This window comes from Dermacentor albipictus, chromosome 1, assembly GCF_038994185.2.
Source record: "Dermacentor albipictus isolate Rhodes 1998 colony chromosome 1, USDA_Dalb.pri_finalv2, whole genome shotgun sequence".
Lineage (NCBI taxonomy): Eukaryota > Metazoa > Arthropoda > Arachnida > Ixodida > Ixodidae > Dermacentor > Dermacentor albipictus.
The window spans coordinates 345,469,778-345,492,522 of record NC_091821.1 but is presented as its reverse complement, the minus strand read 5'-3'; the positions used below and the strand labels follow the sequence as shown (position 1 = coordinate 345,492,522).

The 22,745-nt window shown below is 45.5% G+C and overlaps 2 protein-coding genes across 10 annotated transcripts in view; one reads left to right on the top strand and one right to left on the bottom strand.

The window, feature by feature from the left end:
- The window catches only part of LOC135916873 (uncharacterized), a 150,032-nt gene extending 136,883 nt beyond the window's left edge, over nt 1-13,149 (top strand). For 3 of the 5 annotated variants that reach the window (XM_065450336.2, XM_070531770.1, XM_070531773.1), the window contains 4 exons: nt 6,801-6,931; nt 8,163-8,239; nt 10,121-10,201; nt 12,943-13,149. The gene's annotated coding sequence lies outside the window, so the exon portion shown is untranslated. Of the gene's footprint in view, nt 1-4,296; nt 4,386-6,800; nt 6,932-8,162; nt 8,240-10,120; nt 10,202-12,942 lie in introns of all 5 variants that reach the window. The other 2 variants (XM_070531772.1, XM_070531771.1) reach the window with 1 other exon arrangement.
- Nucleotides 4,049-22,346, bottom strand: LOC135916564 (peptidyl-prolyl cis-trans isomerase A-like). Of its 5 annotated transcripts, none has more exons than XM_065450025.1 (6): nt 22,272-22,346; nt 20,196-20,300; nt 19,607-19,900; nt 14,672-14,845; nt 14,494-14,605; nt 4,049-4,337 (listed from the first exon to the last, which is right to left on the bottom strand). In XM_065450025.1, exons 1-6 carry the CDS (start codon nt 22,278-22,280, stop codon nt 4,150-4,152), a joined length of 882 nt encoding a protein of 293 aa, XP_065306097.1. In that variant the 5' UTR covers nt 22,281-22,346; the 3' UTR covers nt 4,049-4,149. The 5 variants fall into 5 exon arrangements, with proteins under 5 accessions (XP_065306097.1, XP_065306153.1, XP_065306324.1 ...); XM_065450252.2 differs by having other exon boundaries at nt 4,201-4,337; nt 14,676-14,845; XM_065450081.1 differs by lacking the exon at nt 20,196-20,300.
- Nucleotides 22,347-22,745: the final 399 nt, after the last annotated feature.

Below are 22,745 nucleotides of genomic sequence, written 5' to 3'. Positions count from 1 at the left end.
CTTTACTTGTACCGAAATTACCTCTCTTTATCTTTTGTATTCTTATTTCTGTAGTTATTTTTGCAACCGCTCGTGGAAAACCAATATCTGCTCCGGTTAACCTCCTTACAACTTTCCTTTTTCAAACACTAAATATCCGTGTCCGAATATACGAATGTCCTGCTAACCGGTTGCTTAAACCGGATATCCTGAATATCCCTTTCTTGAAACCTGGATGACTGGATAACCGCGGCTTTCGAGACCGAAATTCACTACCCTCCCGTTAAACGGAATAGCCGGTTTGCGACGGATATCTGCAAGCACCAATTTCGAGTGTACGCCAGCGCTCGCAAGTTACGAGTGAGAAATTAGCAGTTAACTCGCCGGCGCTGCCACTTAATTACTTAGAGCGTGCGATCAGCGTCTTCACACTGTTCAGTCAGACGAGACGTGCTGTACAATACACTCGCAGTAGCGACCGCGCGTACTCGGGCCGAAAAGTCGGCACACGCGAAGTACATGCGCTCCTTTTCCACCTGCCCGAACCACCTGCATCAGGGCTTCTGTAAAGCTTGGCGTTGCGTAAAGAGAGCACGGCGTTCGTCGCTGTCGTCTTATTTGCGCAGCACCTAGCTTCCCGCCTTGGGAGCTTCGCGTACTTTCGTGACAGCCCTTGTGCAAACACACAGGCTTCAGTCGTGCCAGCGCTGTATAGGTACACATAACCTTGCTGCGAGGGTAAAACAAAGCTTACAAATGAAGTCTGGGCACTTCTTAAGCCGATCGAGCCTTAATTTCGGTTCGGTGTTTTGCTATCTCTTCTGCTTCCTTTCTATTTTTTTCATCCTTCTCTTTTTTCATAAATATTTGCGGATATTTCCTCCAGAAAATCAACGATGTTTGGCCTGCACAGCACGCGCAGAACATGTGGGACTGCAAGCGAACGCAGCTCTCCAGAAGCAGTGGCGCGTTTCTCCACGTCGATGGTTCGCGTGTAGCTGCACACCTTTCCTCTCAATAACAAGCAGTTGCCGTGTAGCAGCTTTGTCTATACGCTGGCGAGCGCAAATTTGCGAGTCAAGAGGCTGCCCGCCTCCCCCCCTGCGTAGGTTGTCGTATAAGTATATAGTACAAGCGGTGACTCGAAGGTGTACCTCGTGTTTGACCAGCTTGTAATTTCGTTCGCTCGTACAAGCGAAGTGCCGATATAAGAAGCGGTCGGCACACTATAGCAAACTCCTCGCGATACCGTTGTTGTACACGTCGAGGTCTGCTGTCACCGTTCGAGATCCTCTGGCAATCATGCGGTCGGTTGTATTTTTATTGGGTACGGCTGCTTGGGTCCTTCTCGACGGAGCCCTTGCACAAAAGATGATCCTCATGGAAAATTTTGACCCTGCGCAGGTGAGTGTCCTACATGCACGAAAGCGCACCGAGTACACGTCGTGTAAAGCGCAAGCCCGTATAATACAGCTTGTTTGGGCAGCGCGGCAAGTCGCAGAGAGGCGGCTCGAGAATAGTGCTTGCCTGAGCTGGTCGGATGCGCGCTGCAAGAAAGATTTGCAGCCATAAACACCGACAGAGACAGAATGGAAGAAGACGCGCAACATACCGCTGGACTAGCGACAGAACGTTTAATATTGGTTCTGACACATAGCAGATAAGCAGTGCCGTTCTCTTTTTTTTTAGATTGCCGTAATCCGAACGTTTAATATCGGTTCTGACACATAGCAGAGAATAACCATAGGAGTGCCGTTCTTCTTCTTATATTTTTTTTTATTGCCGTAATCCCTTTTCTAGGCTGATAGACTGGTTCTGCGCATATATAACCTTTCTTTCTTTTTTCTGTTAGTATAGAATCGATGGTCTACTCCTGCCCGCTCCCGTCATTTGATGCTGGCTTCTAAAATTTCGTGTGTCAGCTTGTAGGCCAGAGAAGAGACGAAAAATAAGCGCGCTTCGGCCGTTTCTTCAGCCTCTGAACTCATATACCGAGAACACCGCTATCTTCTTCAGAATACCTTACTGTCTGCTGTTTGTTGTATTCATATAGGAGGTTGTGGCCAAGTAATGCACCAGGGTGGCCAATCCTGCTCTTGTGAGGGAGTGCAGTCAGAGCTAGCGCGCTGAATCTGCGACGTGCGATCGTCCAATCACAGAGCGCGTTACCGGAACAGCGGGGATGGCTGGGGGGGGGGGGGGGGGTGAGGGGGAGCTAAGGCCAGCCGATCAGCTGCCTCCCCCCAATTATTGTACTGTTCACGGCCATCGCAGTGAATTTGGTCAGTGTTCTGTCGTGCTGCTCAAGTAACTTATAAGTCAGCATGCAGCAACGTGCCCACCTTTCAGTCTTTCGGTTATACCCTGCACTCAGAGTTGAAAATCGTGTATGCGCGGATTCCGTTACAACGCTTCCGAGGGACAAGACGCACCTTCACAGTGTCTCCGCGTTGTCATTCAGCAGGTTCCCTGCATCGAGCATACTGAAGTATTTGGAAAGTGTAAAGAATGTCAGTGTTCGTCTATGTTTGACTCTGTAGCGACCGATGACGGTAATCCGCAGGCTTGCAACGCAACGCGACGTATAACCAACTAGGGGCCCTATAACGTAAAAGTATTCCAATATGTTTCTATTCCAATCTCATGACGTCAATTTTACGTAACCACCGACGCAAGCATCGGGCGGTCACCCGCAGGGTTGTCTGAACAGAACAAGCAAACGCTCTCCTCGCTCATAGGCTGTAACTTTTGTTTGCTTGAAAAACGAATAACGTTGCCTAAACTGAGCGGCTTGTCGTATCTAATTGGCTGACAAGAAGCGAGGAGAACGCTCAAGAGGAGAGGGATTCACTGGGGCAGAGCCAGTGCACTGATAATCAATAACCGGATGAAGAGGGTGGTGCCGGCGTGTGTGGTTAGTCGGCGTTCCCTTACTTAGCTTGTGGTGGCTGGTAGAAAATCACGGCGGCATGGAACGGAAGCTTAAGAATGACGCTAAAACTGACCCTCAGCAAAGAAGAGTTGGCAGAATCAGGTGGTAAACGTGCCGAAAGGGCTCGAAAACGTTACACGGCCACGCAAGAAGCTTTATTATACGCAAATACACCCATGCTCTCCGGCAGGTGCGAATAGCCAGCGTCTCAGCGATCGGCGGCAGCCATCTTTTATTCCTTTTGGAATGGGGGCAGCCTACGGCTATTCCGAAGAAAATTCAGTTTTGTTCGGCATATTAATGCATATTTATCACCTACGGGTCACTTTGACACGGTGAGTTTGTGCGGTTTTGTGACGTCGCGTGACAGGCAGGTGAAGTGGGTGCAGCCCGAAAACTTTTCACCAATAGCCGAGGGCTAATGGCGAAAAGGGGTCGAATCAGAAATAACTGTTTTTCTTTTTTCTGTCAAATCATGCATAATCAGTGTGTACAGATCATATCAGATGGGGAGGTATCGTGGTTCTCGTGACGTCGCGTGACAGACAGGTGAAGTGGGCGTGGTCGAAAAAAGTTTTTGACCAATCGTGGAGGGCTGATAGCAGAATTGGAATAGAAAAGTTTGGAATAGTTTTACGTTATAGCGCCCTAGGTTTATTCGTTTTTGGTGAAAACCCGATAACTACCGATTTTTGCACCCTGAACAAATTTCACGAAAATCGGGTCAAGCCCGATTTCTTTCCTATATATTTGTCCTTTACTAAAGGATAATAAGAGATGCAGATGTTAAACCACTAGGTAACGTTGCCCACTTCACGCCCAGGAATTTTGGACGCTGCCCCTTCGGCAATCTATCGAATTTCGCCGAACTGTAGCAGCATAACTCAGACATATACTTCAGAAGACCGCCCGCATTTACAGCACTTATAGCCGTAACGGCTTTGCTGCAATATAGTATAGAATTTTGGTCAGGAGTTAAACCCCGCTATAACGCAGCATGAAAGCTACGAATAAGGGCAGTAAGTACGCGTGTTATTAATCATGGCGTGAGACTCCGTACACCCAACCCCTTTTTAAACCAACATAACCAACTTGAAAGGGCTTATATGGAGAAAACTACAGTGCCTGCTTTGTGACTTCATTGTTCCACACCCGAGAGTTTACTTTTCTTTTGTCAACAGTGTCGGTGTAACCATGGCACCTGTCGTGTCGAGAGAAACGCGTCATTACGCACCTGTCTAGCAGCGACATGGCCGTAAACTACCGAAAAAAAAAAAAGGTCGGGCCATCACGATTAGATGATGGAGAAGTGTGAAGCACATGTCCTTGCCAGAAGCATGTACGAGTGAGTTAACCTGTGCTGGCGTGTATGTCCTCGTGCAAAGGTGCTCCAGTGTCGGGTCCATTAAAGGGCTTCGCCTTGAGTCTGGAGCAGCAAAGAGAAACGAAACGAAGAATGGAAACACAGCCAAAGGCAAATTAATCTTTCGTGTGTTTTTCTTGTACAGCGACCTAATCCCGCGCGAAACGCTAGCTGTGCCGCTGGACGCTTACCCTTTTTTTTTTGCCAATGTACGCAGCCATTGTAAATTTAGCTGGGGGCCGCTACGCCTGTAGCTTTATCATTGTTATTTATTTATTTATTTATTTATTTATTTATTTATTTATTTATTTATTTATTTATTTATTTGTTTGTTTAATAATTTCTGGCGGGGTGGGTTGAAGCGGGAAGGATTCGTTTGTCTGAACATTGCATGAATCAAGTTTGAAAACAATGAAAAGGAAATTAAGGAAGAAAAAAAAAGCAACAGCAATGAAATATTTTGACTGGTTTGCCTACTTAAAGAGTATAGAGTTTGAAAATGCGTGTGATCGACAAGGTTTATAATTATAGCAGATGTACGTACATATACAATAAACTCGGAAACCCAAACATAGAGCACGAACAAGCTAAATAGTTGACCAATTAATTATACTTTACAATTTTTACGCGATACGTACTCTTTCAGTATCTACCTATGAGTGACTCCCTCTGCAGCGGCAATTATAAACATGGTATTCTGCACATCCTACACTACTGATGACCCGAAAACTTTTCTTCGTTACAATGTTGAAGCGCCATTTAGAAGCAGCAAATTTCAGTTAGAGTTAAATTTTCACATTTTGTTAACGAATTCAGTAGTTAACTACTTAGCATCGGTGAACCCCTTGAACATTTAGTTAAGGAGTAAACTTGCAAAAAATTATTAAATTTAGCAAAAGCGTGCTTGATCTGCGTCAAAAGGGGATGCAGGCAAGATTGGCGACGTGGCGAACGCTTGCACCCACGCGAGTGTATGGTACTTTTGGAAAGCACTCGATGATTTTTCGCTCACTATCGAGGAGGTGGTTAGGGGGTGATTAGAGAGGTCTGCTGGAAAATTATTCCCGTTAACATGCCAGTAAATGTGAAACAACAACAACAAAAAAAAACGTAGTAGACTTCAGCGATTTCTTGGGCCCCGTACTCATTTAACGCTGCGGCAGAATTCTCCTTAAGGCTACCATCTTAATTTTGCTCGCCTGCCTTTTCTTGAAATATGTGGGCTCACCCACCACGGTGGACATGGTGTAAGATTATTTAAACTTCGCTTTAGCAGAATGATTGATCATTACGGAGATTAGAAGCAACAACGCCCTGGTGAGATGAGAGCAAACAGAGAGTGTTTGTTATTGTTCGAAAAAACAACAATAGTAGACAACAGTAAAAGACAATTTGCTACATTGTGAAGACTTTATTTTGTTTTTGTCGTCTAGTATGGAAGTGTAAGTGGTAAACGGTTGCAGAGAAAGTGTTTCAGTAATTGGAATTCGAGGAATGGAATGCACCAGCTCAGCAACTCCAGGAGTGGAAATGGCCCGAATCTCACCACGACGAGGAGTTAAAAGGAGTCGAATTACCGCAATCTTAACTCTCCGGAATGGGAATGGAGTGGAGCGCTCCACTCCGCAACTCTGATACGCACTATGCCAATTCGTTGAAACGCGAACAGCGGTGTGCGTGACTTTCGCGCAGCCTCTGCATAGCGAACAGCAAAATGCACGAATACGTACACGACCAGATGCGATGCATTGCGAGCGGTGTTCATGACACGTCAGAGTTGGTCGTGCCATAGAGCGTTCTGCCAAAGTTGCTAAGAGGAACTCCATTCAGCGACGCAAGGAGTTATGGATTTGTCTGATCTTCGTGCAGGCTATGAGCCGCCATGCTTGCAGCTCCCATAGACGCTGGCGCCAGCGTTCCCCCTAGTGACTGTCATGGGAAACTGTGTGGGTGATGCACATCCGCGGCCCTTTGCTTTTCGCTAGGCTGCGGAAAAAAACCACGCACTCCGCTGTTCGCGCTTGAATAGTTTGGTGCACATATGACTCGCGGGATATCGGGCTCTTGCACACCATCGCAGTGTCTCCCCGTTGACGGTGCTGTGCATAACAGTGCTCCGCGTTTGCCTCGCCGTTAACGATCGTCGCTGCATTGCGTGTGCACCCGTCTAAGATCCCATATTGAAATAAAAAAAGTTACAGAGACAACGCGAAGCTGTACTATGAACCACCCAGTTTTACGGACCACGGGATAAGAAAAAAGAAACGAATATCTACGCAGCCTGACAACGCAGCCTAGTATTCGCATTTCCAGCCTCTAATATAGTGTATGCGAACATGCTAACATTGTTATGCGCTGTTTTACTGGCTACAGTTACAGGCTGCTCGAGAAAAAATAGAAAGAACGCTTTCCCGAGATCCGGTGGTCTTTAAACATTTGTGGTCGACTGTACGTTATTTCTCATTAGCACTCATGCGACCAAGCACCTGTGCGCCTGACCACTGTTTTCTGCTCTCACTTGCAAAGGCGGAGGGCATTTGGTACAGTGTCGAAAGGACCGGCACACTCTACAACGACTCGGCGACCTGCACAATGTACGAAGTAAAGCACAAGGATGGCATGATTTACGAGGTGGAACTCACCTACCGGAGCAAGTCGTGAGTACATACGGTTCTGAGGCTAACAACAATCGCAACAGTTAGGATATTCACGCATTCAAAGCTCTAGCGCAAACATCGTGCATTGCGAAACCGACACTCATAGATGTGAAGCATGATTCCGCGAAAGCAAACATGTGTGTATATATATATATATATATATACACATGTTTGCTTTCGCGGAATCATGCTATATATCATGCATATAATCATGCATATATATATATATATATATATATATATATATATATATATGTTCAAAGCACATGAGCAGGTTCAGGAATCTTAAATGAGCATGTCTGCACGTCCAGCGCTGTCAGCGAGGGTAAAAAATCCTTTCGATTTCTGCCTAAAACTGCCTATGAACCTTAAGGCCAGTCATTCTTTTTCTTTATTTATTACTTTTTTTTCAAGTGCCGAATTTACTGCGATATATGTCGGTGCTTTTGTGTCCAGATATGCCTCGAAAATATCCTTGGCACATTAAAAAAAATAAAGCTCTTAGCCCATAACATGATGTCACAATATAGCCTCCAAAAGCACTCGCCCTTCTGCACGCTGGAATTTCTCACCCCAAGATGGTGTGACGAAGAGAACTCTGGTTACGCTCATAAACGAACACCCTGACTGGAACCAACAGTTAGATCAAATCATTCCGGAATTAATAAAGACAAGCCGCGTATGACGAAGTCGCGCGTAGTCAAAATGTTTAGCTAAAGAAAGACGAGTACACGGGAAGAGCACTTAAACGCACTGACACGGCGCTGGCGCCGTGTGTCTATTTAGTTTATTCTGTTAAGCACAACGCTCTGCAGAATAGGGAATCCTGGAAATAGTGTATTCAACGTTAACCGACGTTGCCTGGCCACCCGAACAAAATATTTCGGATCCTATACGCACGCCCAGTGCGCCCTATATACCTTATTTCTTGGATATACACAATTGACGCGAGCCGTTTGCACTCGGCACTTCTCCAAACCATCCGATTACATCGCACACTCGCGACCTACTAGATCTGGTTCACAGCGACATATTCCAGGTACAATAACTGTAGCAAAAGAAAGCCGATAACAAGCTTGTTATAGTGCGCTGCTGAGCGTACTTGTGATTAATCAAGATCAAGGTGTCAATCCTTGCTTAGGGTCGGCTGGTTTTCTTTCTCTTCTTTTTTTCTTTTTAGTTTGTTCGTAACAAACGGTCTGCGCGTTAACCTTTGTTATATTGTTCGCAGGAATACGATGGTGAAGAATACGTTTCGCGTACTAGAAGATTCCGACCACCCAGCTCAGTTCTTTTTCGCGGATCAAGGTAAGGGTTTGGTAAGCCTATGCAGGAGGCTGCTTTGAACCGTATAGAGAGCTCTATGTGGATCGAGCATGAAAATCACCTCTGTTCTGTTTTAACGGCATTTGCCACACTCACCTGGCGTCTGGTGGCGTTTGGGTCTCGCAGTTCAATTCAATTCCGTTCTTTTATTTCCATAAGAATTCACTCATACGTGCTAAAAAGTGGAGAACGACATGATGCAGAAGAGCGATGTCTTCTATTCTGCTCTACCCGCCACGGTGGCGTAGTGGATTGGGCGTTATAGGCCGCGGCCGCATTTCGGTGTGGCCGACAAGAAAAAAACAAAACAACATGAAACAAAAAATAAAAAAGAAGCGCCTGTATACCGTGCATTGGGCGCACGTTAATGAACCCCAGGCGGTCAAAACTAATCCGGAAATTCCTACCCATCCCCCCACCCCCCCTACGGCGTGCCTCGTGATCGAAACGTGTTTTTCTGCTCTTCCTTTATGTGTGTGTGTTGATTGTATTAGTACGCTGCTTCGGTCACTCGACGAGCGTCAAGCTTCTTTTCGAGGGAGACGCGCTACTTGATCATGTCAAGGTGGGCTACGCGGTGCGTCCTTATGTGCCCCGACACCTGCAATATGTCGCAAGTGCCTAAAGCCAGGCCATGTTAGCGCTGTTTGCACAGGCCAGACGGCATGCCGGCAGCCATGACGTATCTTTATGTACAGTAAAAAAAATGAACCGCTCGAATTGCGATGGACTCCACGAGGCCAGTTCCAACGATTGTCCTGAACAGAAAAAGGACATAAAAATACTGAACCAAATGAGCAAGACAAGTATGTCCCACAAGGAGGCGGCAGCGTCAGTGCAACCCCGGAGGAGACGGACGCGTCGTCGGCGTGGACAAGCTGCAGGTCCAAACGAGAGCTCCCTGGCTCCAATTCCGCAGGTCCAGCAGAAGGTAGTTAAATCGGCATCGATATATATCTCCGAACCGTTGCTTTAAGCGAGCCGCGAAAGCCCGGAATCGAATGTATGGCCACGCTTGCCGCCGCGCACACGGGCCTCAGACTGTCAGCGGGAGCAAGGAAAGTGCACTCAGATATCACCATCGGACTCCGTCATCAAAGCCATGCTGCGACAAATAATCGACGCCCTGCAGCTGCTACTGTCTGGTTTAAATACGCCAGTGGCGCTAACAGCGGCAAAAATTATGACAGCTATAGACAGTCTCCTCGCTACGCTCCATTTTACCTCTGCCCGCGAAGATGACTGTGCTGTGCTGTAAAGTGTACGCGTTGCACAGAAACAGTATGTTGCGTACCCCTCATCATCATCATATTCACCATACCACCACCTTGCTTCCTCTTCACATTCTCTCTGTCGTTCCCCCGAACTCCTTGTGTCATAAAAATATCTATCTATCTATCTATCTATCTATCTATCTATCTATCTATCTATCTATCTATCTATCTATCTATCTATCTATCTATCTATCTATCTATCTATCTATCTATCTATCTATCTATCTATCTATCTATCTATCTATCTATCTATCTATCTATCTATCTATCTATCTATCTATCTATCTATCTATCTATCTATCTATCTATCTATCTATCTAATGCACACACGCACGCACGCACACACACGAGTTTAATGGATGCGTGCGTGCGTACATGTGTGTTCTCTCGCGCTCTGAAGCAACGTACTAAGAAGAATTACCAACTAGCCCATATACAAGTCCTTCTATGTTCATTGAAGCATTGCTTAAACGAAGTTTTTGTCTCTCTAACGCACGCCTTAGGCTAGCTCCTCCAGAGCTGCGGTTTGTGAGGCACTCACTTTCCTGAGCACCATGGTAATATGAAAACGCAACTGTCCTTGTTTCAGACAACCAGAAAGTAGCAGTGCGGTTTTTGGGAACGGACTACAAGAATTGGAACGTCTGCTTCGGCTACGTCTACGGAAACAGTAAGATGCCCAATGGAGTGCACTATAAGCTCTGGCACGGACGACACAAATAGAGGGCACACCCACGCACCCGTCCACGTATAGTTTGTGTGGACACTTTCATTCGTAGATACTAAGCGGCTCCGGAAAACGGGTGCTGAGATGAAAGAATTTCTTAAGCACCACGTTTAGTATACGTAGCTGTCAGGCAATGATGATGATGATGATGATGATGATGATGATAGTGATTTAAGGAAAGGAAGGACGCAATAGCTATGCGTATCTGGCTATGCGTTAATGCGGTTTCGCCTCGTCTTTTTCGGCATTAAGACCCGTGTGTGTACTGTTTACTCCGTGATGTACGATCTGGACGCTACTGACCTCCACGCTGGATTTTCAGTACGGAGCTTCAGTAATCATGTAGGGCGGAGTTGAACATAGCCTGACGGCCTCACTTAGAACACAAAGCTTATATGCCTCAGCACGTCGTTAGCCAGCGTTGCAGGTCATCTTCTGTTATGCATAGGCATGAGCACATGTGAGGGAAACCCTGTGCTCACATACCCGTTCATATGTAGTTTAACGCTCGTACTCCTCATATAGGAGTATGCCCCTACGGGGGACTTTAAGGTAATAAACTGAACTGAATAGGGGGCGCCCCTGCGCACGCTTATATAATATATTGTATGGTATGGTACAAGGTATAAGGATAGTATAGCATACCTGATTAACTCAAGCTGGCTAGGGGACTATTAGTCGCCGCCACGTTTCAAAGGCGATGCCAATAAATCATTATCATCATCATCATATAATTGATTAGCTCACGCTTTGAATATTTCGTGACTCAAGGTGTCTAATTGTCTCGGCCCCGTTTCGAAGGGGATACCAATAAATCATCGTCATCATCATATATTTTATTAGCTCAAGGTTTGACTATACGATAACTCAAGGTGACTATTTGTCACCGCCCCGTTTCGAAGGGCATACTAATATAAATAATCATCATCACCAGATAATCTCCTTCGCATGTGGCTTTACGACAGCTAGCGACGTCGCGCGCGTGGAGAAACGTGGCATAGTCATAACGGAGGGCAGTGAAGCCACCTACATAGCCTTCGATGCGCATAATTATTACAAGCTCACAGATGTATAATCGGGCCCGCTCCAGCTAGAAATGAACACGTTGTCCTCGGGTCTTCTCGATCGTCATTCAGTGAAAAACAGATTATGATTACCGCCGATTTTCTTTACTAAAAAGAGAAAATGTAAAGGTTTGTGGAACTGTGGAACTCCGCCCTTCGTTATTCTTTACACACCGTTAAAAGAAATTTGAGCGAATAGCTGCGGGCCATTCTCCAGGATGCATCGCGCTTTGTCTCTCGACTTCTTTATTGATCCTTAGGAGGTTGTTTAAGTTAATTTCGTGACGTGTCTTTAAAGCGAAATGACGCCGCGAGTAAGCTTTGGATAACGCTGTAAAACACAGTTGTATTATTCTTTATATGTGCGGAAGCTTCTACGTTTTTATGTCATTAACCGCGCAGTGATCTTATCAATTAGTGCTTATGCATCCCCTCCTTTGTCTGCTCCCTTCCTGGTAACCTAACTCGGCTGGAGGAAGTCTTCCTCGGGAATCTTCGAACTGGGGAGACCCTTACCCCTTCAGTAACGTGAACAGTAACGTGCAGCGCCTGAACGATCCTACATGAAGTGCCCGAAGTGGCCCCGCGTCTCCTGCACACGTTCTTCATTTGCAATGGCTGTGTCTAGGGTGCAGGGACAAAAGCCACAAGAAAATAAAGTGCTTAGAGGCGCCGACATACGGACAAACCGGCCCACAGGTTACAAAGTTCTATAAGCAACTTATGCAGCTTCTTCACGAAGAAGGTCTGCACGCATTTATTTATAATTAGCTCCACGGCAAACAGGGCAATAATAATTTTAAAAATGTACTAAAGAAGTCATTTTCTTAACTATTCAGACGTGGCTACTATGGCTGGCTATGCCATAAAGAGAAGCAAGCTTTAAGTATAGGTCTTCCCTTGCTCGTTTGTAGCAGAATCGAACATGATTACAAAAGAGTTCACATATAGTCGTCGGTGCCCGAGAACAGCACACTCCGACAGAGCAGGATACATAGTATATAGGATCCGTCTGGAGGGGCCACCTATCCTTTGGCCGGCGCTCTCGCCGTTCCGTACCCCATATCAGGGAGAAGTTGGAATGCATAGAAACGGGCAGTAGCACGATCGTATACGGCTCTGCCTCGGGATATCGACGCAACGGAAGGGCGCGTGTGACCGCCGCTGGCCAGTCGCGACGAGCCGAATAAAACGCCGACCAAAGGGTATGACGTGCCCACCTTCCGATGGTCCAATGTACGTCTCTCCGTGCGCCGCCTCACGAGCGCGTCAGCAAGGGTCGCTGACCCACGGTGACACGGTGTCAAGTGGTGACAAGTGGTGACAAGTGGTGACAAATGGTGATACGGTGACTGACCCGCGGTCACCCATGTGACAGGGTTGGCGAGAGGCAATGGATGTGGAGGTTTCACGAATTGCAAAGGTGTCGCGCAACCACTGAACTCACAATATTTGTTTGTTTGTTTGTTTGTTTAGAAGTCACTGCGGTCACTAATCAACCTCTGTTTTTCTTGGTGAAAACAGCCGAAAACTATTACTCATTTCCCTGTCTCACGATTTGGAGCCTTCTTCACACTGCAAGTTGTTAAAACGCCATCTCGTTTTTTAAACCTGTTCCAGTACCCGTGTACGGCATAAGCTCTAGGACGCCCACGCTGGATCCCAAATACTTGGAGGAAGCCAAGGCGATAATGAAGAAAAACGAAGTTGGAAGCACGGAGAAATGCACGCCGATGTAGCAGAAGTGAAGGAAAGCAATGCAAGTGCATCGGATGCGCTTTAATCAGTTCCAGGCAATAAATGATGATACCATCGCTATGTCCTCGACAGGCGTCTGATCTATATGTCAGGCAACAAACATTTCGCGCGCGTAAAAAACGGGATGCAGCATACCTCAATGTCGTTCTAAATGTCCTGCATTCGCAAATTGCGCAAATGATGCAAGCGCTCGACCAAAGACAGCGCTCAGCCACAGACTACACGGAGGGAGGTACACAACTGCGCCTTAGCATTACGCATGTAAGCCTCGAACATCAGTGCTCGGGAGCTCTGAGCTGTTGAAGCAAGCACGCAAAACACAACGCATACAATATATATATATATATATATATATATATATATATATATAAACGAGAAGAAAGGGGGTTAACCGAGGGACCCGATAATTATTAGTCATATAATGAGAAGCCAACAAACACTGACACCAAGTACAACATAGGGGAAATTGCATGTGCTTAATAAATGAAATAAAGTAATGATAAATTAATCGAAATTAAATTAATAAATTAAAATTAAATTTATTAATTAAATTAATAAATTTCATTTATTAAGCACATGCAATTTCCCCTATGTTGTACTTGGTGTCAGTGTTTGTTGGCTTCTCATTATATGACTATATATATATATATATATATATATATATATATATAGAAGTGTTTGAGCATATCGAAGATTATTAGTCGCTCGCCGCGGTGATACACGTATACATCTGTGTGTCTTTAGCACCCTGCTGCTGAACGCTAGGTCGTGGGCTCGATTCCTCGCCCTGGTAACCTGGCTCCGATGGAGGTCAGTACACAGAAAGAATCGTGCCCTATATAAGCATGACTGTGACAGCCATCACTGACGCTTTCATCGAGGATACCCGCAAAGCGCGAAATACCGGCGGAAGACAGTGAGTATAAGGCTGTTGTATATGGCTGAATGGGCGCGAATAGACGCAGTTCATATAAAAAAAAAATCACACGTTCAGCTAATAATTCCTGCGTGAGTTCACGTGCATTGCACAGCACTTCAAAAATTGTTTGTTGGCGAGAGCGCGGGTATTGAACGCTCGACCTCCCCCAAACGAGGCGGGCGCGCTCAACTGCGAGGCTACACGAGATTTCTCGTTCGATTTCTCGTTCCTTTCGCATAAATGAGCCCTACCTGCACCTAACACTTGGATGCATTGACACCTTTAAGAACGTGAAAAGGGCACCCGTATAATGTATCTATCGAAATTCGGAAGGACGCGTCGTTTAATCGAAGCACGCTTCAATTTAAATTGTATAGACACGGTAATTACGTTGTTTCTAACAGATTGCAACTGTTGCGCTTAGCGATCGTTATGGCCTGCAGCCGCCGGTTGAATGCGCGCGGTCAGAGGGTTCCGCAGTTGGCGATCACCACCTCGGTCGTTGGCTTGCCGCTGATGGTCCCGTAGGAGGCCATGGTCTTGACCACGTTCATGCCCTTGGTGATCCTGCCGAACACCACGTGCCTGTTGTCCATGAACGGCGCCCTGAAAAAGCAAACAGCCCACAATGAGGCATAGGCACCCCATCTGCGCTCCGTATAACGAGGCGACTTGCTTGGCGAGCATGATGAAGAACTGCGAGCCGTTCCTGTTGCGCCCCAGGTTGGCCATGGAAAGCAGGCCGCGTCCCGTGTGCTTCAGCGCGAAGTTCTCGTCCTCGAAGAACCGCTGCTCGAACGCCGATCGGCCGCACTTTTTGCCCGTGGACGTTTCGAATGCGCCGCCCTGCACGTGGTCGTTGTGCGGTTTCTGTTACGCTCACCCATTCCGTTAAATGAGCCCATGACCCTTAACGCAGATATACAACGAATACAGCGCCGTTTTAGTTTGAACGACCAGCACATTTTAAAGAGACACTTCAAGAGAGTTATTAGATTAAGCATTAATAGTAGATTACCCTTCCGCAAAACCAAAATAAGAGACCGTTAGGATAGATTTGTTATGTGCGATAACGCATTAAGAACGAAATACGGGTGCCCGCGATGTCAGGAATATTCGAGAACGATCTACTACGGTCAACTTGCTTGTTTGTCGGTAAAGGAGGTGCAACGCATGCTAAACGAACCAACACCTCGACTTGGTAAGCTTTGAAGACTGTCCTTGCGCCAAAAGGCGGTATACAAATAGGAGAAAGTATACCTTCAAATCTGTGTCGGCGCACCGACGTAAACCATACATTTTGGAAGTTCTTTTCTAGTATACCAAGAAAATTTTGGAGCTGTGTTTCAGGACCCAAATCTGGGACTCAATTTTTGACAATAAACAAGAAAATAATGAAAGAAGAAAGAAAAATAAGCCTATCACGAACAGCTCTGAAATGGCTTGCCTCTTTAATGACTATTTTGAATCAGTTTTCTTATATGAGATGATGGCTGTACGCCCCAAACAGGGATTTCCATTAAGCAATGTCTACCTGAGCTAACCAGTAGACCAGACGGCATTCTGAATCTGCTCTTTAAGCTCGATGAGAAAAAATGTCGAGTGGTGCTTTTTTTTTTTTTCTTTCGGATATCTATACTACATCTCTAGAATTCGGAGACGTTCCGAGAGACTGGAGGCGGGCTAAGGTAGAACCAGTTCACAAACATGGTTCCAAACATGATGTCACTAATTACCGGTCAATCTCTCTGACAAGTACATGTTGCAAAGCGCTGGAGTATATTTTAACAAGCCACCTAATGAAATTTGTGGAACAAAACGACATTTTCGGTAAAAATCAGCGTGGCTTACGGCGAGGGCACTCGACAGTCACTATTCCCACTGAGGTTACACACGAAAACGGTAAATTTATTTATGGAAAGGGTAAACAGTATTATCTTTATCAATTTCGGCGAAGCGTTCGATAGAATATCCCACGGATAGCTGCTTATGAAGCTGTCTCGTTTCCTGAGTAATACTCCGCTATTAAAATGGATAGAGGCATAATTGTCAGAAAGGGAACAATTTGTGTCATTAAATTCTTTTTGCATGGTACCAATAAATCAATTCGATCGGGTGTGCCACAAGGATCTGTTACAGACCCTTTACTTTTCTCCATATATATCAGCTATATGGGCGTAGGTTCTTCACCACAAATATTCATCAAACATTATGCAAATGACACCATTGTGTATTCTGAAATATGCACACTTACTGACGAACCAACATAGTACCCACTTACAAAAAGTTCAGTATCCGGTGTGACCAGTGCCAAATGGAGCTGAACGCATCAAAAGCTGTTTGTATGCGTACGACGCGTAGAAAAAAAATCCGTTAATTTTCCCCTACAGCATCAAAGGAGCAGAATTAGCTGAGCTTAAAGAATTTAAGTACCTATAGTGGTTCACCTCACACATAATTTGAACCGGTCGGTACATGTTGACAACATTTGTAGTAAGGTCATGTGTAAACTTTGGTCATCATGACGAAAACTTCATGACGCCACCCCAGAGGTAAAAACAATGGCTTACAAAATGACTATGGTTCCTGTACAGACCTATGCAAGTCAGGTTTGGGAGCCGTACACACGACAAAACACACTCAATTGTGAGCGCGTACAAAATAAGGCCTTGGGGTTTATCTTTAACACATACGCTAGAACCCAGTCCATCAACGAACTTAGAAGCAGAGCTGGCCTCATGACTGTCGAGCAGAAGATGCCGCTCAACAGGTTGATACATTCTTTTTTTCACGCATTAAGCGGGGATTATAAAGTAGAGTTAAATCGCATTACAGAATCCCGTTAACCCCAGAACAAAACGTTGGTATTGAAAGGTAAAGGTCGCGTATTAGTCGACGCGACCTTTACGGTTGAGAATACGTTTTATTGTTAGCAGTTTCTCGGTTGCAGTATGGTGCATCACTTGTCTTTTTTTCTTTGTTCAATATTCCTTAATTATTTTTGTTGACCTACACGGTGATATAACTTGTTCATTGTAGCTCATGTGATTTATTGTTTTCGTATTTGTTTATATGATGTGCCTTCCTATCCTGATTGATTTTTATTGAATTGTTTAAACATGCACTATGTTTAGTTTGCACAAGACAACAATATAACCACCACTCCTGCTTAGGCATGTGCTGAGAGTATGAATGAATGAATGAATGAATGAATGAATGAATGAATGACGGCGCGGATGCATCAGCGCTAAATTCGAGAGGTAAGTTTGGCTTTCATCGCGTCGACTAATACGCGACCTTTACCTTTCAATACCTTACAAGTCAAATTGATTCGGTGCGCGTATTTAAAGTCTCTTTAGAAGGTTGCTGACACCATTTCCGAGGCCAGGAAGGTTGGCGAGCGCTTGAAGAAATTTCAATTTGACACTAAAATTAGTCTCGAAATGGCACGCCTGACGTCATCGTAACGTCACGACACGACAGGCTAGGTACGGTGGCGTCGCTCATAAAAAAACGATAACCGAGTGTGCTGGGCCCTTTTCTTCTCATTGCATTCGCATGTCGCATCGGCAGCAATCCCGGGAACGGTGCGAGCCGATCTGTGCAATTTCATTACGCTGTTTTGAAAGAAACAAGTGTTGTAGTAAATTTATTTAGGGCTCTGCAACGCCTGTTAATATACCGGGTGTTTCAGCGCACACTTTCAAAAATATTTAAAGATTGCCTGTGGAGATAGCACAATTCTGGTCCGTGAGCTGGTCTACTCGAAGAGGCGGACAATAATTGCACAAGAAACTGAAATGCCTAAGTGAATAACTAACAAAAGTTCACCAAATAAATTTTTAGCTAATTAGCGTATGACACTTATTGCAATTTACGAATTCTAGCCGGGGAGATCGCGAGGCGGATCCACTCGGAAAATATTGATGACGCCAGTTTCGAGATGTTTATTCCCGAAGTTTGCTAAGAAATGCATTGGCGTTCCCGTTAATTTTGTGCTTCAACGCATAAAACGACGTGTTGTTAAGGAAGTAAGCGGAACGACAGTGCATTTTTACCGCATCTTTGACGACGCATATCTCGTAAATCGTGTCATCCAGACAATTATTTTCAAGTGGATGTGCCTTGCAGTCCCACCCGCTAGAATTTGTAAATTGCAATATGTGCCATAAGGTAATTAGTTATGAACGTAATCGGTGATTTTTGTTAATTAGTCGATTATTCGCTTCAATCGTTTGCGCAATTAAGGTCCGCCTCTTCGAGTAGACCAGCTCATTGGCTAGAATTGTGCTACCTGCCACAGGCAAGTTTAAAACAACTGTGTTCGCTGCGACACCCTCTGTTTATGTAACACACACACACACACACACATATATATATATATATATATATATATATATATATATATATATATATATATATATATATATATATATATATATATATATATATATATATATATACATATATATACACGTGACGTGACGCCATCGGGCAAAAAAGAAAGCTAACACTTCTATAGCGTTATATCTTTATATATGTAAACCTAAATACATAAGTTAGTCGACGGATTGATTGCCGTCGCCGTAGCACAATTGGTAGTGTAACATAAACGTAATGCCAAGGTTGTGGGTTCTGCTCCCACCGGCAACGCGTTGCCTTTTCGCCCGCTTTCCTTTCCTTTTTCTTTACTATTCTCTATACATGTCAATTTCAACCACAGTGAAATTCCCCTATGCTTTCCTGGGCTTCATTTCATTGTCTGTTGGCCTTATATATATTTGAGGTTTAGTCGGCTGTTTTAGGCTATGTAATGCCTAGAGCAGAATACCGGTGGACTATAAGAATTACAGAATGGATGCCGAGGGAATGGAAACCCAGTCAAGGACGACGAAACTGCGAAATTTACAGGCATACGATGAAGTCATCTGAGCAATAGGTGATGTCCAAAACGTGGTGTTTGTGACGTGTTTCCGGCTCTGTAATTGCTTCCGGCGCATGCAACCAGCCAGCGCATGACCTTCCAGATTAATTGCTGTTCCCTACAGGCAGCCGTCAATGGGGCGTGGATTTGGACCCCACCTATAGAAGATCTCTGGGAGAGGCCTACGCCCAGCAGCGGATATAAAATAGACTGATGGATTAACAAAGATGAGATTTTTTTAATATTCATTCGACGCAGAGTGTGGTGCAGCGCGAAGCGGGACAAGGGGCACAGGAAAAACAAGGACAAGTCCACACAGACTCGTGGAAAACCAACCAGCCCAAACCATCACCGATCAGCGCAGAAGGAACGAGAAGCCGAAAAGTGTCATGTCACATATACGCCTTCAGGAAGCTTCGGATACAATATTGCACTTGTTCTTGGCTATTATTTGAACGAGTCGTGCCGCTTATGTTATAGCCCTTTTTTCGGAAGGTCTGCCCGTCTGTTCACTGGGATTACGTTGGTCATTACTGCGACCAGCACGTGAACGGACGACAAGAACACGCAAGAGACGAGCGCGGGGCCGAGCTTCCGTCATGCACACCCACCTCGCCCAAAGCTACGCTTGAATGTGTCAATTGTCACCAACTCCCGCCACGTTCCCTTCGAGGCGAGCATACCTGGCAGACGAAGTCCTTGACGATCCTGTGGAACGTGCTGCCCTTGTAGCCGAAGCCCTTCTCTCCCGTGCAGAGGAGCCGGAAGTTCTCGGCCGTCCTGGGCACCAAGTCGGCCCGCAGTTCGATCTCGAGTCGGCCCAGGGGCTTCCCTTTGGCCGTCAGCTCCAGGAAGCAGTGCGGGTTCCGGGACGTCAACCCGTTGAGCGTCACCTCGCAATCCTCGAACAGGTCTTCGTTGTGCGACGACCGTCGACAATGCTGCTCATCTTGCTGCTTGTGCGACTTCTCTGCGGGCTTGCGCGAGGAGGAAAGGCAGGCAGGGAAGTGAACCACGTGTGGCTTCGGGGCGTTAGTCTCATGGAGGAAGAGAAAGGCGCTAAGAGCTAGGGAGCGTCACGTGACAATATTGAAGCATAGTCATAGATCTAAAGGAAATACTAATGAGAAATCTATGGGCCCTCAGCACGTGATAGCCTGTAAGGGTATAATGTTTAGCCGCGAAATTATGCGGGAGAGTTAAGAGGACGTTGGAGAGGCCCGACCGCTACGGGGTATAGAGCTATAACTTATAGCACAAACTAAACAATACCTCGACAGTTTCGACAACCTTGGAGGGTGATCTCGAGAGCCAACGTGCACATAGGCGCCGAAGAGAGGGAGGGCCTGAGAGGAGCTTGGCCTTCCGAGGTGCTCCCTGCATGACGTCGTGTTGCCTGTCTTTACTTCCTCCTCGGTTGTTTCGAACGTTGTCGAATTCCGCCATGCTGACGTTTTGAGACAGACAGAGAGGACGCGTAGCAGCCATCTGAGCCAGCCAGGACTGACAAGATGACATTCGAGAGTACGGTGGAATTCGACAGTGTACACAGAATTAGCACCCCCGCGGCTAAACATAGAGATAAATATTACTGGGATTCACTTATTTTAATGCCCGTCAGCTGGATTCTCGGGCAAAATTTTGGCGCAGGGACCGCACAGAGATGACACAAGTCAAGCCTAAACTAAATAAAATGAACTGTGCGGTTTCAACGTCCCAAAACTGCACGTTGCAGGATTGCGCACCGTAGTAGAGGGCACCGGATTAACCTTGACCAGCTGCGGTTCTTTAACGTGTACGTAAATGTAAGTATACACGAGGCTTCCGCGCACAGATGGGCTGCTTGTATCTATACATGGTGTCGTATTTTTTTTGTGTGTGAGAGAGAATGCAAATTTTTCATAAAAACGCTATAAGCGCAGTGAACGCGGCGTTCTTGCAGACTAGTTCTTAATCAAGGCGGACTTAGCAGCTAATAACGTGAGCTTCAGAAGTCTAATTAACATTAACTCCTTAACTTTTTTATCAGTACCTTGGGAGCAGTTGTCTAAGTGGCAAATTTGGAGGCAGTGACATTTTCATGTCCACCCATCTTTTAAATATCGTGTTAATCGCTCCTGATTCAAGATATTCAGCATCAAATTCCAAAGCTCAATCGGGGCGATATCGAGGCTGAGCTGCGCGTCAGACGCCAGCGCCCCGTAAAGAAATGTGGGTTGAAATTTGTATGACGACATGGCCGCGTCAAATCCTGACCCGACACGCAGTCGGACATGCTTGCCAGGCAAAGCATGTCGTATCAGTATAGCTGCCACGACTGACCGAGACGTTCGGTTTCAAGCTTCCTGGCATTAGTCGTCACGGGTTGGTCGTTTCGGTCTCATACGACGGCGGGACCTTCTTTTCTGCGATCCCGCGGCGCTCGGTTTCGACGTTGCCTGGATTTACCGTTGGAATTCGATCACAAATATCTCGGATTAGGTGCGACTTTTGAAGATTGTGGCTGCCTTCAAATTCGTCAATTAAGCAACAGTCCCTAAGGCACTAATAAAAAAGCAAATAAATATTTCTTCATTAGTCTTCTGAAGCTCGCGCTATTCGGCAAAGTATGTACGCCTTGCTTGAAAAGACCGCTGGGCGTACAGCCTTTCTAGAAAAAAAAATGTATTGCCTAAAAAATACAAAAACACACCACACACACACATATATATATATATATATATATATATATATATATATATATATATAATGTTATTCATATCGGTGGTGCTGCTAAAAGGGTAGAGATGCATAACATATTGTGTGCATTGGCGGTGCCATAAAGTTTCTCTTTCCACTTTCATGGAAAGTGATTTCATGCGATTTCATGGGGGTCACTGCCGCCCCTTTCCGAGCCATTCTGCGAGTGGAGGCATGCGAGTTATTTTCCTCTCGTCCTTTGGTCCCTTGTTATACAATCGTGGAGCGCAACCTTACACAACATTCCTCGCCGTTGCTTCTTCGCGGGCGGGACACAGAAGCTGATCGCACGATACGAACAGTGCATTTCTGGGAATTTGTGTGTAAATATCAGTTTCTTATTTCATTGCCCTTGAATCTATATAGATTCAAGGACGTGTGTGTGTGTGTGTGTGTGTGTGTGTGTGTGTGTGTGTGTGTGTGTGTGTGTGTGTGTGTGTGTGTCGCGACATAAGGCACAGACTTTCCTGGGCAGCAGGCTGAGCATCCCCGCCGAGTTACATGCGAAATAATTGGCAGTTTGACCAAGGAACTTCTGTATTTTCTTCAAAGCACACCGCAAGAAAGAAGACAGATTTGTGCAAACATATGGGGCGCGGTTTAGCTTACCTTATCCATGTCCAGCAGCTAAGCAAACCAATTCGACAATTTTGGTTCTTGTCCCGTGTATGGCTGCCGTTCTTGTTCCATACCCACTACTGCTGGCAGATTCGCCAAGAAACAAATGGTTTTAGAACGACTTCAAAATGAATAATAATCGCCAGTAAAAATAAGACTGAATTTAACGTGCATGTGTGACGCATACTCGCCAGTGAACCATTAAAAGGTAGAGCTGCAGACATTAGAAGAATTTTAAGAGAACTAAGAAGCTTTGAGGAGTGATACTTTCAAAATACAGGTGAAGAATAAGTTCGAAAAATGTTTCGAAGCACACGGTGAATGCCTGTGCAGTCGTCCTCGACATAATCTTACAGTTTGCTTTTCCCTTTTTCAATATTTGGTGGCTACAACACGGGCACTACGTGGGTTCCTCAAAAAGCCATGGTTTCCTCACAATTTATTAATATTATGAATTATTGTTTC